This window comes from Podarcis vaucheri, assembly GCF_965113315.1.
Source record: "Podarcis vaucheri genome assembly, chromosome: 4".
In the NCBI taxonomy this organism is placed as follows: domain Eukaryota; kingdom Metazoa; phylum Chordata; class Lepidosauria; order Squamata; family Lacertidae; genus Podarcis; species Podarcis vaucheri.
The window spans coordinates 26,817,694-26,838,093 of NC_138762.1; the positions used below are offsets into that span (position 1 = coordinate 26,817,694).

Consider the following 20,400-nt stretch of genomic DNA (forward strand, 5'->3'; position numbering starts at 1 on the left):
TGACTGCCACTCACTGGGAATCATGAGATACATATGCACGCATGTGGGTTTTTTTTCAAAAGGAGAAAGTGTACATTGGCTAGGACTCAGTTTGTGCTAAGGCTCCCCTGACAAAAGGCCTATAAGAAACATTCAGCACCAAAGTCCTACAATACAGGAGAGGAATTGTCTGAGAGCATGTGCAAAGTGCATTTCAATCACTAGGTAAAGGTAAAGGTACCCCTGCCCGAACGGGCCAGTCTTGACAGACTCTGGGGTTTGTGCGCCCATCTCACATCTAGAGGCCGGGGGCCAGCGCTGTCCGGAGACACTTCCGGGTCACGTGGCCAGCGTGACAACGCTGCTCTGGCGAGCCAGAGCCGCACACGGAACGCCGTTTACCTTCCCGCTGGTAAGCGGTACCTATTTATCTACTCGCCCCCGGGGGTGCTTTCGAACTGCTAGGTTGGCAGGCGCTGGGACCGAGCAGCGGGAGCGCACCCCGCCGCGGGGATTCGAACCGCCGACCTTTCGATCGGCAAGCCCTAGGCGCTGAGGCTTTAGCCCACAGCGCCACCCGCGTCCCATTTCAATCACTACTGAAAGCTTATCCACCTTTCCTCCCAAATTTACAGCTAAAGAAGCATGCTTACAGGGCGTACAGCATGACTCTCACACAGACCTGAATTCTACCATCTCTCTTTATAAGAGATTAAAGACCCACTCAACCTTCTTTGCCAGCCAAAATGTAGAATCAGAGAACATGCCCATGTGCAGAAAAATCCACTTTAGGTTTCTCCACATCCCCTCTCAAGGGGCCCCTCACAAAAGCGCTTCCTCCGGCAGGCAGTTTCTTCATTCAATTCCACCCCCCCCAATCCATTTTCTCCATGTCATTCATAATTTTATAAAATGCTATCATGTCACCCCCTCATTTGCCTTTTCCCTAGAATAAGAAGCTCCAAATGGTGCAACCTTTCCTCAGCAGTTGTTCCATCCCCTCGATCATTTGGGTTACCATATTCTGAACCTTTCCCCAACTCTACAATAACTTTTTGAAGTGAGCCAACCAGAACCGCAAACAGCATTCCAAATGCAGTTGCACCATAGATGTTGGTATTTTGATTATTGTTAGTTTTATTTTCAATTCCTTTCCCAGTGATCCCTAGCATGGGATTTGCCTTTCACAGCTGCCACACCCTGGGTTGACAGCTAAAGGGAGTTGGGAGCCCAACACATCTGGAGGCCACAGGTTCTCCATCCCCTGGAGAAGCCTCTCTCAACCTTGGGTCCTCATGTGTTGTTGGACTACAACTCCCATCACCCCTGACCACGGGGCTCTGCTAGCTAGGAATGATGGCTTGCAGTGCGACAACAACTTGGGGACCCAAGGTTGAGAGAGGCTGTCATGGAGAATAAAGCTATCAGTGGCTACTAGTATACCCCACCTGGCAACAGCATTCTAAGGTTCTTAGGCAGGGTATTGCCAACCTGAGATACTTTTACGTGGAGATACCAGGGGTTTAAAAATGGACCTTTTGCCTGATCTGAGAGAGTTCTATCTGTGACAATGCCATTGCCAGATGCTGCAGGCATTCAGCAGTAAACATGTGTTGGGTCAACCAGTCCCAAGTGCTGAACAAGGGAGTGACAGGCATACATGTGCGATCCAAAGATCCTGCAAAGAGTTTAAAGTTTTAAAGTCCTGAAGAACTGAAAGGTAGTAGCTGTGAGGTGACAGGATGCAGTCTGCCCACAGCTGGCTTTCTAACCTCTCAGAAGTCACTTAAGTCCATCACTAAAAATTGTGCAAGAAAACTTAAAATACCACTTACTTTCCTTTTAATTCCTACCCACAAGAGAGAGAGAAAGGAATACTCAGTGTACATGCAGAGTTCCAATGTGTACCATTCATGTGTGTACAAAAGCAAATTGGAAAATGAAACACGTTCCTCAGTGCTAGATTGCCTAACCTTTCGAATATACTTCCTCCATTGTGCAAGAAGAATCGGCAACTTACACAGGGCTTCATTTTAAAAGGAAATTCCTGCTGAAAGGGTCTAAAAGTAGAGAAAAAGAACAGCAAGAGGTAGGATATTTGGAAAGGATTTTTTTTATAAAGAAATTAAGATTGAATGTATATGCAATTATGCATAACCTGAAAATAACTTTATAGAACCACAGCCTATGATCAAAGCAAACTGGCTCCCACCCACCTTCCCAGTGCCAAGCTTAGGACATTTTCACACCTGAAGTGAAAGAACAAAATTATCCATGCATCTCCCCAACCCATTGTCCACCTGCTGTAGAGCTAATACACACATAGAAAGAGATGGGAACAGGGTAGCAAAAAAATAGCACTCTCCCTATGGAGTCTACAGCCTGCTCCACCTGCTTGAGACTTTATATAACTGCCAAAATTCTGCTTGCCTAAGTAACTAGTAAGAACAAATCAATGAACACTTGCTTAATTCCAGATACGCACTACCTGCTATGATGAAACAGAATACCATTGCGAATTCTGTGCCTGTAGCTGGTCAAGAAAAGAACAATGTTTTGCGGTTATAGCCTACCCTGACATACATCACATCAAAGATATTATTTCTATGGTAAGCCTTACAGAGACATCATCCTTATCTTCAGCAGTTCAACCCCACCAGGACCCTTAAATCTTAACTCATCTTATTAGGGAAAATTGTCAACTGACATCTTGTAGCCATTACCTTGACAAGTTTTTGTGGCCAAATCCGCTCGGCTCCAACTTCTGCTTCCAAACTATAAATGCTAAGTTCTTGCTGCTGGTATTAAGCTGAATTAAAAGTGTTTCATGGTTATACACCAGGACGTAACTGGCATCTTCTCCATCTGACTGTGGCTTGGTGGTCATCAGAGTCCTTTAGGTGATTTTCTTTTTAAAGCCAGGATCACATCCACCAGCATTTTTCACGGCACAGCAAAGTGTCAACATATTTTGCATTCTTAGACAAGGCTAAGTCCCAGGCTAGGTCCAAATTACCTGCACATGGCCTCTTTAGGCTCTTCCAAAACAGGACTTTTATGCTTTGGAATACCAGTTGCAAGTGGGGAAGAGTGGGGTTGTGCTCAGCTTCCCACAGGCACCTGGTTGGCCACTGTGGGAACAGAGTCCTGGACTAGATGGGCCTTTGGTCTTTTCCAGCTTCAGGGCTCTGCTCTTCTTATGACTTCACATATCATCATCTCCCTTTATTGCCTACTTCTCTGGGTTCTCCTGCTCAAGTTAGCTTGTCACTGACCACTTCCCTTTTCAGCTTGCGCTCATTCCAGTTCCCATGCCCATTTCGTTGGCGTTTCTTGGTTGATAGCCGTGCCAAGGAATGCAAAGTTCTTAACATCCAAGCTGGCTAAGGCAGTTTGCGAGAAAAGAACAATGCTATCATTAATGGCCCAAAGAAGGTTTCCCACCCTCCTTTGCTTTGGATACTTCTCTAATCTCCTGAGACTGGAACTCCGTTATTACATTAATGCCTTTAATGTTTCATTTCAGTTTGATGAGAACAAAGAATTGATAGAATGATTCATAACCCAAGTTGCAGCAGTGGCCTTGCCTCCCAATCTCAAGTTGTTGCTATGAGAACAGTTGCTTATTATGCCTTTTAAAAATGCTTTTTAGATAGTAGGCAAATTAATTGAAGATAGCTGTTGAAATCTTTCCCACTTTACTAAAATATTCAAAGCTGTTTCCCCACCACCACCTCCAGCCAACATAATCTAAAGTTGCAATCTCGAGAACAGGTACTACAGTGGTACCTCAGGTTACATATGCTTCAGGTTACATACGCTTCAGGTTACAGGCGCCGCTAATCCAGAAATAATACCTCGGGTTAAGAACTTTGCTTCAGGTACGGACCTCCTGGACCAAATTAAGTACCGTATTTTTCGTCCCATAGGACGCTCCGTCCCATAGGACGCACCTAGTTTTTTGGGGGGGAAATAAAGGGGGGAAAAGTTCCCTTTATTTCCCCCCCAAAAGCAGGTCGGGGAAACTGAACAAGGTCGAGGAACAGTGGGATGGCGGCGCTGCGCCTCCCTGCTGTCCCCCGAGCTTGTGGGGCTGGCCGATGTCTGCCCCACGCGAGGGGCGCTCTGCATCAGGGTGCCCCGCCCGCCGGGTGGCAGGCTGCTATCCGCAGCGTGGGGAGCCCTGTGGGGAACTCCTGCAGGGCTCCCCATGCTGCGGATGTGTTCCCGAAGCACCGGGCGCTCTGCTTTCAGGGCGCCCAGCGCTCCGGGAAGCAAGCTGCTATCCGCAGCCTAGACATTCCTGCGGGAACTCCCACAGGGCTGCCTAGGCTGCGGATGTGTTCCTGAAGCCTGGAGAGCGAGAGGGGTCGGTGCACACCAACCCCTCTCGCTCTCCAAGCTTCAGCGAAAGCCTGCATTCGCCCCATAGGACGCACCCAGATTTCCCCTACATTTTTGGAGGGGAAAAAGTGCGTCCTATAGGGCGAAAAATACGGTACTTCACCCGAGGTACCACTGTATTTCAAATTCTCAAAATGAAATAGAAAGATTCAAGACCTATTCTATTATATATTTTATTTTAACTGTGTATATTGTACCTTTTAGGACAAAGTCCTAGCCAGTTACACATTCATTTACAAAGTACATACTAGAAAGGTAAATGTTTCCTGTGTAAATTTTTACTTCTCTTTTTGTAGAAGTAAACGCCCAATTGTGGCATGATAAACAAACAGAAGCATGGTGGCCATGAATAAGGTTATGTTCTTGCTACCATATCACAATAGTACCTGGATTTTTTTGCTGCTGATGTTGCGAGCTGCAATCCTGCAACCCATGAAAGGAGAACAGAATGAAGTTGGATTGTCACTCTCTGAACTGATAACCATGAATTCTGCCCCCTAAATACTAGGCCCCAGAGTCATCCAACGAAGCTGTATGGTGGGGTGTGGGGGTTCAGGACAAACAAAATGAAGTACCTTCACATACCACACAATCAAATGATGGAATTTGCTTCCAGACAATGTAGCAATAGCCACTGACTTGGACAGCTTTCAAATGGAAGTAGACACATTTGTGGAGGATAAGGCTCTCAATGACTCTTTCATCTAGATTTCACCAGTGGGGAAGCAGCAAAAGGGGGGAAGGAACTAAAATTCTTTCTCCAATCTCTGACTGTAATTCTGAGAACTACATAAATCCGACCCATCCAATAGGATTTTAGGTAGTTAAAAAAATAAAAATAAAACTGAGCAGCTATTCCAGATGCTTCATATCAAGTTATGGGAAGTTTCAAAATTCCGCACTGGAGTCTCAAATTACAAAGCAAAGCATGATGTTGTGCATATCTCAGGGAGTTTTCTGGATGGCTGATAAAACTCCAAACTGAAAATCAAACCTGTCAAATATGCATGGCAAGTTCTACTCTAAAGTATCTCACCACTAGATGGCAGGTTGAGAACACAAACAGACTGTTTCAAAGGACCCTGGTACAATATGGAAGAAAATGTGCAGTGTTGTTTTCATTTATCTTGGTTTTCCTATCAGTTTCAAAGCATGACTTCACACGTTCACCAAGTATGAGAACTGCATAATAATCCAGCAGCCTCAAAAGGCTGCAACTTAAGTCTTCTGCATTTTCCTGCGCCAACATAGGTCTTCTTTTGGTACTTTGCTTCAGAATCAGGAGCACGACTTACAAGCTTTCATTCAAACGTTACTAGCTCTCAGGAAGGCAGAACATGCAAACTCTCTTCCAGTCAATTAAGCTACAATATAGTGGTACCTCTGGTTAAGAACTTAATTCGTTCCGGAGGTCCGTTCTTAACCTGAAACTGTTAACCTGAAGCACCACTTTAGCTAATGGGGTCTCCCGCTGCTGCCACGCCGCCACCGCAAGATTTCTGTTCTCATCCTGAAGCAAAGTTCTTAACCCGAGGTACTATTTCTGGGTTGGCGGAGTCTGTAATCTGAAGTGTATGTAACCTGAAGCGTATGTAACCCGAGGTACCACTGTATCAGTAAAGAGGCAGACTTACAACCCAAATATTTGGTACAGAGCAGGTTCTGGGTCACAGCAAAGCATGGGGGGGGGGATGTGAACCCAGAATGTGTTGAACCACCAAGTACATTTCTGTCTATTTGCTAGCCAAGTCTTGTACAGAGCCCTCTCCTGACCCTGCTACTTGCTATCCTTTTTGGCTGTAAGTGCCAGGGACTGAAATTTGGACCTACTGGATGCAAACTGAGATTCCTGCATTGCAGGGGGTTATACTAGATGACCCTTGGGGCATCTTCCAAATCTATAATTCTATGATTCTATCACTGCGCTATGCCCAAGCAAAACGCCCTGCCGCTGCCCTCATGACAACCTCCTCCCCAGGTCTCCTTCCCTGCTCCCACCATTGCACCCATGCAGCTGTGAGGAAGGGGTCAGATCCACAGCCTGAAGCAAATGGCTTCACCTCGCCTAATGCATGCGCCCCCCCCCCCGTGCCCAAGGGACTATATTTACATACTTAGTTTTTATTTTATTTTTTAGTTTTAGTCTCCACCTCCACTGTTCTGCCTGGACACTGACGTCCAGTGCCGAGGGCCTTCTGGCGGTTCCCTCACTGTGAGAAGCCAAGTTACAGGGAACCAGGCAGAGGGCCTTCTTGGTAGTGGCACCCGCCCTCTGGAACGCCCTCCCACCAGATGTAAAAAAAAAGAACTACCACCAGACTTTTAGAAGACATCTGAAGGCAGCCTTGTTTAGGGAAGCTTTTAATGTTTAATGTTGTTGTTGTTTAGTCGTTTAGTCGTGTCCGACTCTTCGTGACCCCATGGACCAGAGCACGCCAGGCACTTCTGTCTTCCAATAGGTTATTGTATTTTAGTGTTCTGTATTTTAGAGAGGCTGGGGAAACCCAGCCACCTGAGCGGGGTATAAATAAATTAGTAGTAGTAGTAGTAGTAGTAGTAGTATTTCATTTTATTATCACATTTATTTCCCTTGCTTCCTCAAGGAGCTCAAGGTGATGTATGTACATAGTTCTCTCCTTATTTATCTTTACAACAACCCTATGGGGTAGGTTAGGCTAAGAGGCAGTGACTTAACCCAAGATCGCCTGCTGGGCTTCATGGCTGAGTGGGGACTTGTAATCCTGGTCTCCCAGGTACTGCTCCACACCACACTGGCTCTCTTCACATAAATGTTCTTATGCAGATCTCTACCGTTTATTCCAGTGACAGAATCTGTGTAGGCTTTGCAGTGCATTTTGAAGCTTTATTACTTAACAGCCAGAACTATTCTGACATTCTTTCATCCTTCCATACAGTGGAGCATGTTTTTATTCCTCTTTGCCTGCCACCATGTGATTCAGCTATTGTGCTAGAGGTGGCTCTTCCCTTCGCACATCTGCAATATCACATTTTAGATACATGTTGTTCCAAAAGAATAAAAGTATCTAACCAGTTACAGCTAAGTATTACAAAATAATGTACAGGAGATCTAAGCGATGGAAAACATTGGGTAGTATTAGACTTAAGTTTTACTCACAGCAGACACGTTGAAATTAATGGACCTAATTTAGTTATGTTCATTCATTTCAGTGGGTCATCTCTGAGTAAAGCTGAGTTGAATACTACCTTTCAGATTCTATAAAAGTGGCCACAGAATGTTTGGGGAAGGAATGTGATTTGTAGAATTAATGAAGTTATGCGAAACTACAACATAACAAATTAAGCTAATAGAAGTAGCCTGAGAAAGTGAAACACACAAACACACACACACACACACTTTTTGGTTTTACTAACTGCTACTTACAGCAAGTAGGTCAGTCTTGCTGAGCCACAACATTTCTGCATTATTTTTACACCATTCCTTTCACTCGTAGCAAGTTTTAGCCTAAATTGTATTTTGAAGTATGTATCATAGATGCACTCGGAAGGTTTGACATAGACCTTCGGAACACCAACAGCTGCTTTATATTTACACCAGAAAGGGATATAGGAGTTTTACCTAATTAACCTCCTTGCAATATTGCAATGATGTAACTGCCGGTATACGTTGCAAGTTAAGAAACAGGAAGCAAAATAAGAAAAAGCATGGAACCTGAGTGCAGCAGAAAGCCACAGAGCAGTGCTTCCTTCCCTGCTGCTCCACAAATTCTGTTCTCAGATTTTGCTAAAGATATAGCACTTCTGTGGCTCAATATCTCACACAATTACAGGTATATTTGTGCTGTTGGGATGCGCTGGGAATTTAACACACTGATGTATTTACTTAACATAGTTCTGCTCCCAAAATTTACTTCTTTTAAATGCTTTTGAATATTCCAGGAATGGAATTCCCTAACAGGGTGAGTGTTGGGGGAAGAATACCTTTGGCCCTCCAGATGTTGTTGGGCTACAACTTCCATCATCCCTATTGGCCATGCTGGGTGGGGTGATGGGAGTTAGATTCCAACATCTGGATGGCCACAGGTTAGCCACTCCTGGTATACGGTGTCAAAGGCCAATGAGCATATGAAAAGAGAGATAGGGGTTGGTGGACAAGATAAATGGAACAAGGTTCTATTGCAAGACACTTAAATACTTTCTGGATCGAAGTTCTAACCCAGTGTTTCCCAACCGGTGTTCCGCGGCACACTAGTGTGCCGTGGAACTTTGCCTTGTGTTCCGTGGAGGCGGGCGAGTCGGGCGGTGAGAGGCGGGGCGGCGGCGGCGAGCACACGCGGGGCGGCGAGCGAGCGAGCTCCCACATCCCATCGCCGCTCGCTACTGGGCCTGCGCATCCGCTCGCCACTGGGCCTGCCCCAGGAGGTGGGGTTGCGGGCATCACGCCCTTCCCCACGTGAGCGGGGAATCCCATCCGCCCCCACGTGAGCGGGGAATCCCATCTCAGCCCCCGCGAGAGCAGGGGAATCCCATCCGGCCACGCCTCCTGGCTGGCTGGAGGGGGCGTGGCTTGCCCTTTTTAGGGCCGGAGCGGAGGGGGCTCGCCCTCTCTTCTCCGGCTAGCCCCATCGCCGCTCGCTACATCCTATCGCCGCTCGGCGAGCACACGCGGGGCGGCGAGCGAGCGAGCTCCCACATCCGACGGCACCAAGCAGGGGCCCTTGGCCGGGCCGGTGCCCACCGTGCCCGCCTCCGCCCAGGAGGGCGACAAGCAGCCACCGCCGCCACCACCCCCGCCGCTGCCCGGCAACCGCGCCGCCGCCCCCGGCTCCCTGCGGCGGGTGATCGTGCAGGCTTCGACGGGCGAGCTGCGAGCTCGGCGGGCAGCGCCTCCGTCTGCAGCGCCCGCCTCGCGGCTCTCATTCCCTGCCCTTGCCAAAGCTCACTCAGCCAAGCCGCGCTCTCCTTCCTGCCTCGCTTTGCTGCCTCCTCTCCCCCCCCCCAAAGCTTGGAGGTTCCCCGGCAAGGGGGAGGAAAAAAATTGAAAACTTTCACTTTCGTGCGTCCCTCCCGGCGTGACGCTGCGCGCTGACGTCACGGGGCTGTAATGGTGGTGTGCCGCGAGATTTTTTTCATTAAACAGGTGTGCCATTGCCCAAAAAAGGTTGGGAAACACTGTTCTAACCAACCCCCCAAACGTTTTGAACTTTCTTTTAAATTATTCTCTCCAAACCAACAGGACTAGACGCCTGCATGTCATGTGCATATCTTAACAACTATAATAATGACTGTTACGACATTCAAGCGCTATACAGAACAGGGCTATTGAAACAAGGATTACAGATGAGGAATACATCTGAAATGATTAAGAAAGTTAACCATGGGGTCACTCTTAATTATTGGAATCATATGTCACCCACAGCTGCCAATTCATAAACAGAGCTCAGTAAAGAATGGATTATTTTTGAAATATGCCCCTAACTGCGCCTTTAAATAATGTACCAACACATACCACCGTTCAAACATGGTAGAACTGCAACAACCTGTTAAGATCTGTGTATGCAGCTCCTGTCATCATGAAGCCTTCTGTATAATTTTAGCATGTTTGGGAGTGACTTCAAGGTCCCTTAACTGTTTAGCACCATGGCCGCTACCATGTGGCTTAACTATGTGTCTTTTGTCAGGGCTCCAGCCATGGACTCACCTAGCTGGATCCTGCTTGGTCTTGATCCTGTCACAAGGTGGCGAGGTTGCAAATTGCAACAGTGCTGCCCTCAAAAATGTACATAAGCCATCTCCCTTCCATGGCTTTCTTTATTAATGTGCACAGGAGGGCAAACTACTCCAGTTTCAGCTTCGAAATGGAGTTGTTTACACACTTCTTTGCACACTTACTTACTTCTGAGTAAATATGCAGAGAATATAGCTGCAAGAGTGGTTAAAACATACACACAAGTTATCTAAGCCACCTGACATTACATGAGTAGTAGTCAATACTTAGTTAACCCCAGAAGTGGAGTATCACTCCTTCCTTACAGGCACGGGGCCTGCTTTCCTCCTTACCTCCTCCTTCTTTTCATCAACACTCACAGCTAAATTGAGACTCAGCTGAGAGTGGCTGCTGATGCCACTGTCTTCATTTGTGTCGTCAAAGAACACAGCTTGCACCGAATCCTGGAAGCAAACAGGGCTCTTCCCTAGCTTGGCAGAAGGCCCCTCCCCTCTTCCCTCGCTTTCCACGGAGCTGAGTGACAAGGTGCTGTTCCTGTCAGGACAACGGAAATCCATATTGCACTTGAGGTTTTCGGCACAAGGGCTCTGAGGCTTGGGGATGACAGGTCTGGCAGGGGTGGCAGGATGCTCAGTGCTGCTGCATGTAAACTGGCGAGAACTTCTTGGCTCATCAGAGTCTTCGTAAAACACTTCGTTCGCGATTGTCCCAACGTCCTGAAGTGGAGGCGGCGAAGACACCGAATCTGGAAGGTCACAGGACGACATCCTGAGATCGCTGCCTTCGAGGGTTAATGTATTAGCCGCAACATTGTCATCCTCAGAACTCTGGACACTCGATGTGGAAACGGTAGAGTCTGGGCTGCTCCTGGGAGGCGCACACCTCCGCCTGTCTTTCTCAGTGTTGCTGGAAACCCGACGTGAGTAATCATCATGCAGCCGACTGTTTGATCTAGTCCTCTGGTTCGGCTCATTAGAGGATGGGATCTCGTTCTTGGGACTGTCTTTCTTCAACGCAACGTCAGCAACATTGCTGACAAGTTTCAAAACTCTGTCGAAATCCTTCGCCCTGATTGGGCTCTTCCAGCGTTTCGACTGGCGCTCCGAGTTCCTGCTGGCTTTGTCAGAGTCCGCTGAAGAAATACTTGTTGTTCTCTGTGGAGTCTGCTTTTCGTTCACTACTTTGAGGTCGGTGAGGTTTGAGGTCGACTTCCTTTTGAATGAGCTCTTTTTCAGGAAGTTCAGGTTATCTGTGCTTTTGCTCCTCCGGTAGATGACTTTGCTGCTTTCAGAATCTTTCACTACTATTTCGCAAATCTGGGCCTCCTGTATGACAGGGGATACCGTCCTGGTAGTGTCCTGATGGCCCTGAATTTTATCAGTGTCTAATAAATTTATACGGCCAATCCCATAGGCACGCCTGATGCTGCGTGACCTGCGAGTGTTCCTCAGGAAGGAATCATCGCCTTCCTCCCCGTCAGAATGATCAGAAACAAAAGCATTGTCTGTTGTGCTTTGCGAGTCATGTAGTGGCCCTGAATAAGAATACCTGTTTGTTTGAACTCTCACCAGCGTATTGTTTGGGACACGCTTTCTGATATTATTTTCCAACACGCTATCATTTAAGGTGTCAGAGTCTTCCTTGGCTGGCATTCCTTGGAGAACGGAGGATTTCAACTTCTTGAAAGATCCTATTTTCCTAATGGAAGACAGGGCATTCCATGTTGAGGGGTTCCCCATGACTATCAGAGAACGAGGCCTTTCCACATTGGAGCCAGATCTTTTCCGAGGAGTGGAGAAAAAGTGCATGAGTTTGGAAGGGCTGACTTTATCATCCTGGCCTTCATTTTCATAGCTGTGACTTGTGTCACCACTCTGACCTAAGGAGGTATTGCAGTGCTTCGATTCCTTATTATCCATCACCATACAGGTAACAGAGGTGCCGTTTCCACAGCCATTCTGATACGTTGTCATATTTTCTGCGTAAGCATCGGGATATATGGGGTTATATCTCACATCCAAAACCTTGTCTCTTTCATTCTCACCAAACCAAAGCTTTTCTTCAGTGGTGCATCTTTTGGGGTTGTTTTCACATCTGTGGTGTGGATTTAGTTCTCCAGTAGTCTGCACTGCCTGCACCAAGAAAACAAAGCCAGCATTTAGCATGTTTTTTCCTCCATAGAAAAAAAGGATTCTTTTGTGTAAAATGCAAGGATTTCTTAAACAAGGCTCTCTCGTGGAATTGAGAAATACTTTTTGAGGACACAAACATTATCTGAGTTATTAATTATATCTACAGTCATACCTCGGGTTACAGCTGCTTCAGGTTGCGTTTTTTTTGGGTTGCAGAACGCCGAAACCCGGAAGTACCAGAATGGGTTACTTCCGGGTTTCATCGGTCGTGCATGCACAGAAGCGCCGAATCGCAACCTGCGCATGTGCAGACACGGGTTGCGAAAGCTGCGGGTTGCCAACATGCATCCCGCACAGATCACATTCGCAACCCGAGCGTCCAATGTATTATATTACAAGGGGGGCATTTGCTCTGCAGGCTTGGGATACTGATATTAGAAAGAATCCAAAGGGCCAAAAGAGGGTCCATCAATGGAATTTTTTCATGGATCAGGATCCAGCTCAAGCTCCCACTGGATTTCCTTCACGCTGCTGTATCAATGGGGCCTAATTCTGTAGTCAGTTTTTCCTAGGAGACCTACGGTATTTCTCAGGATCCCTGTCTTTGCCCCACAGCACTCTTTGCGGTATTTCTCCAAAAGCACCTGCTGGAGGGACCTGTGCCTGCCAAAAAGATGTTTGGGACTGACCACTGGGACTTGTTGAAAGGATAAGATAAAGAATCCTAAAATAAAAATAATAAAATAAATTTAACTAACACGTTCAGAATTCAGAGCTTAATAAACATTAAAGAGAGTGAAAAATATGAAACATGCCTCAGCCCACATACACAAGTAACAAATTAAGCTTCTGTGTGTGGATTACTGGAAATTCAAAACACCCAATAAGTTTTTCAGTCTAGTTTTAATTTCTCCCTTAGAAGAAAAATACATTGCATAAGCATTATCTAGTACACGCTTCATAAAGTAACCTGGAAATTCCTAGAACCCTCCTCCTCAAACTTATCCCAGCCTTGTTAAGTCCATCTTTTCCTTATGTAGGAGTTGTATTTTCTTTTATTTAAAACTTGTGTCACAGTAAGAGTAGTGGGAGTTTAAGTGTGGGCTCCCAGGAGATGTTTTAACAACTCTTGCAATTCCATCTTCCCCTGTTACCCTAGTCCCATATTCACAGCTTAACTGATCATACACATGCTTGAACATAAATACTTACAAAGAGCTGCTTTAAATGACGTTAGAACAATTTTTCAAATAACTTTAGAGGGAGTTCAGAACAAGGATTCCCATCTCAGCATCCTTTTAGTTCTTATATTTAAAAGTAAAAATGGGGGGAAGGGAATTGGGGGGCTGGATTAAGTCAAGGACTCTCGCAGAAAAACATGACAATTGTTTTTAAATGTGCAATCCTAGACACCCTAGGGAGTAAGCGCCATTGAAAACAGTGGGGCTGACTTCTGAATAAACATGTCTAAAGTTGTGCTGCCCCCAGAACATATATATAAAAAGAACAGTACAGACAGGAAGTGGGTAAGTTAGCGCTTAAGATGCTGCATTATAATGCAAATCAGTACCTAATTAATTGTACACACTTCTTTTTAAAAAAAAAAACACTATGGGAAGAAAATGCAGAGGGGGAAAAATGCACATAACAATTGCTACTGAAGAGGATGATTTTAAAAAATGCTTTCAAGGAATCGCTTCCCTCACTGACCTGCAAAAGATAAGGAGTCTGCCTAGTCTTTCCCCCTCTCCCTCTTAGCTTTCCGAAGTTTCAGACTTCCAGTTCCAATAGGGCACCTGCTAGGCTCTGCCTTTCTTCCTAATCCGAGGAAAGGAAGAAAAAAGAGAACCCCCAACAGAGCAGATGTGCCGGGGGAAGCCGGGGAAAGCCATGCGCTCGCCGTCCCTCCCTCCCTCCCTCCCTCCCTCCGGCAGCTGCGGTTACCTGGCAAGGAGGACTGGACTAAACTTTTCCGCCTGCACGCCGGACAGCAGATCACAGCCAGGATCGAGAGGAGGAGGAGCTGGATCACCTCTGATCCTCTAAGGTAGCCTCTCCCCACCCCCCACCCCCTTACACCGGAGGGGAGAAGAGGACGGAGAAATGAATGTGGAGCAGCGGCAGAAACCTCCCACATAAACACGCCTCCTAGTCGCTGTGGTGGCGGCGGCTGCCTCCCCACCCCCACCCCTGGTATAGGAGGCTAATCTGCTCCCAAGCATCACTATGGCAGCAACCGGAACAGAGAGAGGGAGGGGGAGAGGGAGAGGGGGAGGAAAGACCTTAGTAGCAAGCAGGGCAATGAGGGCAGAGACCTGACTAGTATTGGCAAGGGTTGGGGGTGCCCGGCTAGCCTAAGCGCACAGGATGGGGCGCCAAAGGGGCGCCAAAACGCAACTACCACCACCTACAGTGTATTTACACGGGTAGCTGCTGCGAAGATCAAGAAAAGGCCAACTGCACTGGTATGGAAAATAAATGTCCGCAAAATTTTGTCCTCGCTCAAGGAGCCACGTTAGCAAAGTCGCCCCTGGGGACCCCCTCTCGCCCAGGGATCTGCGGATAGGCCCTTAGCGGGCTGTCTTTGTTTTACTAAAAAAAAAATCCTTCCAGTAGCACCTTAGAGACCAACTAAGTTTGTTACTGGTATGAGCTTTCGTGTGCGTGCACACTTCTTAAGTTTCCTGGAAATCTACCGAGGACCCTTAGTTTGGTGCAAAAGGATTATTAACCGAGGAGCTTGTTTTTAGCACCAGGGCTGAACAGAGCTCGCGCCCCTTCAGCACCAAAGTCCACTCCGAGTTTACCCCAGCAGCAGCAGCTGTAAAAACAACTTTGCATTTTTATACCACCCATATAACCGATGACTCTGGCCGGTTTGCAGACAATTAAAGGTCCAACGCAGCACGCATGACGCGATCCTATACGAGTCACCTTAGAAGTCCAGTCCCGTGGACGTGAATGGGACTTAAAACTCCCTGACATAGGAGGGCAGCCTTAAAACGCTATCTTAAACGCCACCACTAAAACCAATTATAAATCCATCAAGTGGAGTGGTGGTGTCAGAAAACCTTGCCCGATCTATCGCATCTCTATTCTTTCCCATCAATTCCCCACCCCCTCGTGGTGAGAGAAATTACCCTTGTCTCCTCAGTGAAAGAGGAGCTGATGCCCGTCCTGTGGCCCCTTCACCCTAGAGGCACAGTCCATGCTCCTTTATCTATAAAGATACAACGAAAGTTGACCCGGAGGGGAGGGCTGGGGGCACGGGATAAAATAATCACGCATCTCACTTAAAACAGGGTGATTTACATTTGGGCAAACACTCATTAAGTGCCCCATCCCCCCCCCCACCCCGCCTTTCTTCCGACTCTGCCAGAGACAAAGGGAGGCTGTTTGGCTCTCCGTTTGGATTTCATTATCAATTGAACAGCCGATAACAAGAGTAGCAGCCCAGCCAATATAAATGACAAAAAGTGAACCAGGACATCCAGCTTTCTCCCTGGTGGGGGTCGGGGAACGGTGCTTTGTTTTGTTTTTAAGATACCCTCAGAATCTAGCAACATTAGAAACATTGCAAGATTTTATTTTAAATCATATCGAAAATGAATTTTGCAAAGCTTCTTTAAAAATAATATTTAAAACTCAAGAGTGTTGTGTGGTTCATATTACCCTGCAAAATCGCTAGACCTAAAAAAAAAATCTTTTGAAAAAGCAGCAGCCTAAGGGTGCAATCCTATACCCACTTACCTAAGAGTAAGCTTCACTGAAATTAATGGAATTTACTTCTGTGGAGACTTGTATAGGATTGCACTTTGAAAAAATAACCCCCCTGCCCCCCTGTAAAATCTTGCCCTTATCGCAGTTCCTGCTGAGTCAATTCAAGCTGGTTGTGGCTTAAGAAATAGCCACACTGGAGGAAGAGGAAACTGAAGATATTTTAACATATAAATTACCTGCTGTTAATTGCCCATGTACTGTCAACTGCACAACTGAGAACTTTGTGTTCTCATTTGCAGAAATGTTTTACTTAAAACCTGAAAATTAAATAGCCTGTTCTGAGTTCTAAAATTTCACATGTTCTAATGCAGCGGCTCTCATATCCCCACCCCGACCAACCACTTGATAATCACAAAGGATCTAGCCTATCTAATGGCAGGCAACTGATAGGTTTTTATACCTGTTTTAGCAATTGTCATATTATAGTATTTTCTGCCTCACAATCTGAATTCTATGAAATAAAATATAAGAAATAAAAGAACCAATAATGTACAGTTCAAAAGCATTATGTGTATTTAATGCAACTGAAGTGTTGTGTACGATGACAAATCCACAGACATGCTGCAGGACAACTTGAATGAAGTTCAATGGACCACTGGTGGTCCACAGACCACAGTTTGGGAATCCCTGTTCTAAAGGGTAGTCGAGACATTGGTGAATATGCAAAGTTTCTATACATGTACATGGTGGGGAGTCTTGCTCATGCATGTTGAAACTGCCTTCTCATTACATTCAGGATAACTTCAGAAACAATATATATTGTATATATATACATATATCATACATACAATCAATTTGTGCAGGCTAGCGCAGTTGGTTAGAGAGTGGTGCTGATAACACCAAGGTTGCCGGTTCGAGGTAAGGGACAGCGGCACAGTCCTGCATTGCAGGGGATTGGACTAGATTATCCTCAGGATCCCTTCTATTCTATGATTCAGGCTCTGTACATGCTATTGGGAACCTGGAATATACTTGGGAATCAGCACTCTGAAACCCTGTCTCTTTCCTTGGTAGTGTTAACTACAGTGCCAGATTACACATGCATTAACATAATCGTTTACTGTAGTTTGCTTTCAAACCAGAGATTGAAACCAATTTCAGATCTTGGTTTCAGTCTCTGATTTTAGAAGCAAACTACGGTTAGTGGTAACCATGGTTATAATGGTTCAAATTTAAGTTGAAGCTAACCAGGGGAGGGGACAGGAGAAGCAGAGGAAGGTGTGAGTCTATGAGCACCAGCCATCACCAAACCATGGTTTGACAACTGGACACAGGTTGCAGTACTGCACATACCCTTCTTCCACCTCTCCCTTCTGGGATGGGAATTTCTGTTAGCCACTGTTTAACTCAGGCTAGGCATTATATTGATAGTGATGACTACCAGTAGGGGTTGAAATTAGGATTCAAATCCTGGTTGCAAAAACCCTAATTTGAACCATGGGGAACTGCTGATCATCTGTGGTTAAGACTGATGGCATTTCCTTAAGCGGGAGGCAGGGAAGCAATGTGTGATACCCCTGACAGCTCACAACTGCTTAAGCATGGTTAAGTAATGTCAGGAGGGTTATGCAAGCATTGCACCTAAGCAATGGAGGTACAAGAAACTGAACAATCACTTTTTGTAGGTTGTTCTAAAAAGCTGCAGTTCATTCTTATTATTTGCAACCTGTTCTTTTGTCCCCAGCTGAACAATAACATATGTAATTCAATAAACTCTTCTGCAAACACCATAAAGTGTGGGAGAATCAAGTGTAGACATTAAAAAACAGAACAAGTTTGGAGAACAAAATCCCAATTGGTAAAGGGCAAAAGAGCGGTTAGTGTGTGTTGATGATGGTCTCTGGTATTTATAGCAACAAAATGAAAGGCATGTTTTAAAATTTTAAATCTCTGATTTAAAGAAGGTTTAATATGCATGTGACAAGGAGTGAAGAGGATTACAAACTGAAGCAGTGTGTGAAATGATTACAGAAAGGTGACGGGAAACAAGTTATACTGAAGGGGGGAATTCTGTCTAAAAGAAGAAAAAATAATTTTAAAAATGCAAATGTGTTTTGATATTAGCAATTCATATTAATCCCTAGCACCGTAAATACTTTATATAGCACTTCTAATTTGCAATGTACTGTTTAGCTTTTATTGTGTTCACCTTTCAAAACCCTGTGCAATAAATCTTTATTATTCCCATTTCACAGCGAGAGACCAGAGTCAGACAGACAGTAATTTACCAAAAGGCTATATATCTGTGGTAGAGCAGAAATATACATAAATCTGTTTGAACGGTTTGCACGGGTGACAGGCTGAGAAGGAGCAGAAAATGGTGGCGGCTGTGGCGGCAGCATTTTCGGAGGGCGGCGCCAAGATGGCGGAGGCCGGGGCCTTGGCTGGAGGAGGGATGGCAGCAGCCAACAGGGCTGGCAACGGCGTCGGGGATGGCGTCCCCAAGAGAAGAGTGAAGGCGAATGGCCAAACCAGAACGAGAAAAGGAAGGAGAAAAGTGCCAAGCGTGGAGGAGGGAGTCGCTTTGAGCCCTATGCCAGCCCTTCAAAAAGATACTGAGCCTTCATTACCAACATCCCCTTTAATGTGAAGTGGCAGTACCTCAAAGATCTAGTCAAAGAGAAAGTTGGTGAGGTAACATATGTGGAGCTCTTAATGGACGCTGAAGAAAAGTCAAGGGGATGTGCTGTTGTCGAGTCCAAGATGGAAGAGAGCATGAAGAAGGCTGTGGAGGTTCTCAACAAGCACAGCCTCAACGCGCGGCCCTTGAAAGTGAAGGAGGATCCTGATGGAGAGCATGTGAGGAGAGCCGTACAGAAGGCCATGGCTGCATCTGGTGGCGGGATGGGGATCGGCCCTGGTCCCAGTGGCCCTGGGGTGATCAACATCCCTCCCAGCATCCTCAATAACCCAAATATCCCCAATGAGATCATTCATGCCCTGCAGGCAGGCAGGTTTGGGCATAGAAAGAGTGGGCTCCAAGATGGACAGGATGGGGCTGGTGCTGGGCTGCATGGGCTCCGGCATAGACAGGATTGACCGGGTGGCTCCCCTCGGGATAGACCACTTGGCGTCCAACATGGACCGTGTGGGCTCTGGGATAGACCGCATGGGGACGGGGATGGAGAGGATGGGCATTGACCACATGGGCTCCGCCATGGACTGCGTCAGCACAACCATGGACCGCATGGGCGCCCGAGTGGACTGCATGAGCTCTGGCATAGAAAGGATGGGCCTGGGCATGGACCGCATGGTCCCTGCGGGGATGGGGCCCGCAGGGATGGGCCCCGTGATGGACAGGATGCCCGCGGGGCTGGACCGCCTCGGGGCAGCCTCCATTGACAGGATAGGACTGGACCGTATTGCGGCCAGCAACATGGACAGGATGGGTCTCGACCATATGGGGGCTGCCGCAACCAACATGGACAGAATGGGGCCCGCCATGGGGCAGGGCTAGACAGGATGGGGCTCACCATGGGGAGCACCTTCAAGAGAACAATGGAGATGGACAGGGGGAACTTCGCCGCCGGAAGCTTCGCCGGCGCCTCGGGACCGGAGGACCTGCCGCCGCCGCCGGTGTAGCCAAGAAGGATTTTTGTGAGAAATCTTCCTTTTGATTTCACGTGGAAAATGCTGAAAGACAAGTTCAATGAGTGTGGCCACGTCATGTATGCAGACATCAAAATGGAGAATGGCAAGTCCAAAGGGTGCGGCGTGGTCCGATTTGAATCCCCGGAAGTTGCCAAAAGAGCCTGCAGTATGATGAACGGGATCCAGCTTCATGGCAGGGAGATAGACATGCGGATTGACAGAAATGCCTAAGTTTTGTTTTTTGGCACGGGCGTTTTTAAATATGAAGGGAGAGCGCTTGGGGTTTGTACTTTCTTGTTGGGATTTTTTAAAAAAATTGGATGTGAAGATGGTAAGACAACTCAGTTGCTTTCTGGAGTAATTTTAGTTCCTTTTTTAAAATAAGATTCCCCCCCCCCCATTTTACTGTCCTGGGTTTTTGTTCTTGAATTGAAACTGAGTTTTAACATGCACAATCTGGTTCTATGTAGTGGCGTCACATTACACTATGTCTTTGGTAAACAAACGCCAGTGGCGGGTGGCTATCAAGTCTTGTTCCCACCCTTTCCCTGGTTAGAGAAACTCTTTGAAAAGACTCTCTGAAGAAAACAGGTAGTGCTGATAACTCTGTATCTGTTTCTCCTATGGGAAATATTCCACCTGGGAACTTCTGTGAATGTCTAAAAAGTTTTTTTTAGGTTTTTTTCTTGGAAAATGTACAACTAGACCATGAGTCAAACCAAAACCACATGTCTTGTATGAAGTCGATGTCTGTATTAAAAGTGTTCTCCTGTGGATTACAAGGGGGGGGCGGGGAATCTGCTTGAA

The 20,400-nt window shown here is 46.5% G+C and overlaps 1 protein-coding gene and 1 pseudogene across 9 annotated transcripts in view; one reads left to right on the plus strand and one right to left on the minus strand.

Moving 5' to 3' along the window:
• SPATA13 (spermatogenesis associated 13) overlaps positions 1–20,400 on the minus strand; it is a 106,851-nt gene that overhangs the window by 37,437 nt on the left and 49,014 nt on the right. For 4 of the 8 annotated variants that reach the window (XM_082220243.1, XM_082220239.1, XM_082220240.1 and 1 more), the window contains exon 2: positions 10,423–12,222. The exons of 3 other annotated variants lie outside the window; for them this stretch is intronic. In XM_082220243.1, coding sequence (XP_082076369.1) covers positions 10,423–12,222 — 1,800 coding nt within the window. Of the gene's footprint in view, positions 1–10,422; positions 12,223–14,166; positions 14,260–20,400 lie in introns of those variants that run through there. One more of the 8 variants, XM_082220242.1, reaches the window with a different exon arrangement.
• LOC309531044 (heterogeneous nuclear ribonucleoprotein M pseudogene) lies at positions 18,168–20,375 on the plus strand (annotated as a pseudogene). Its single transcript has one exon. The product of its transcript is annotated as a heterogeneous nuclear ribonucleoprotein M pseudogene (transcript).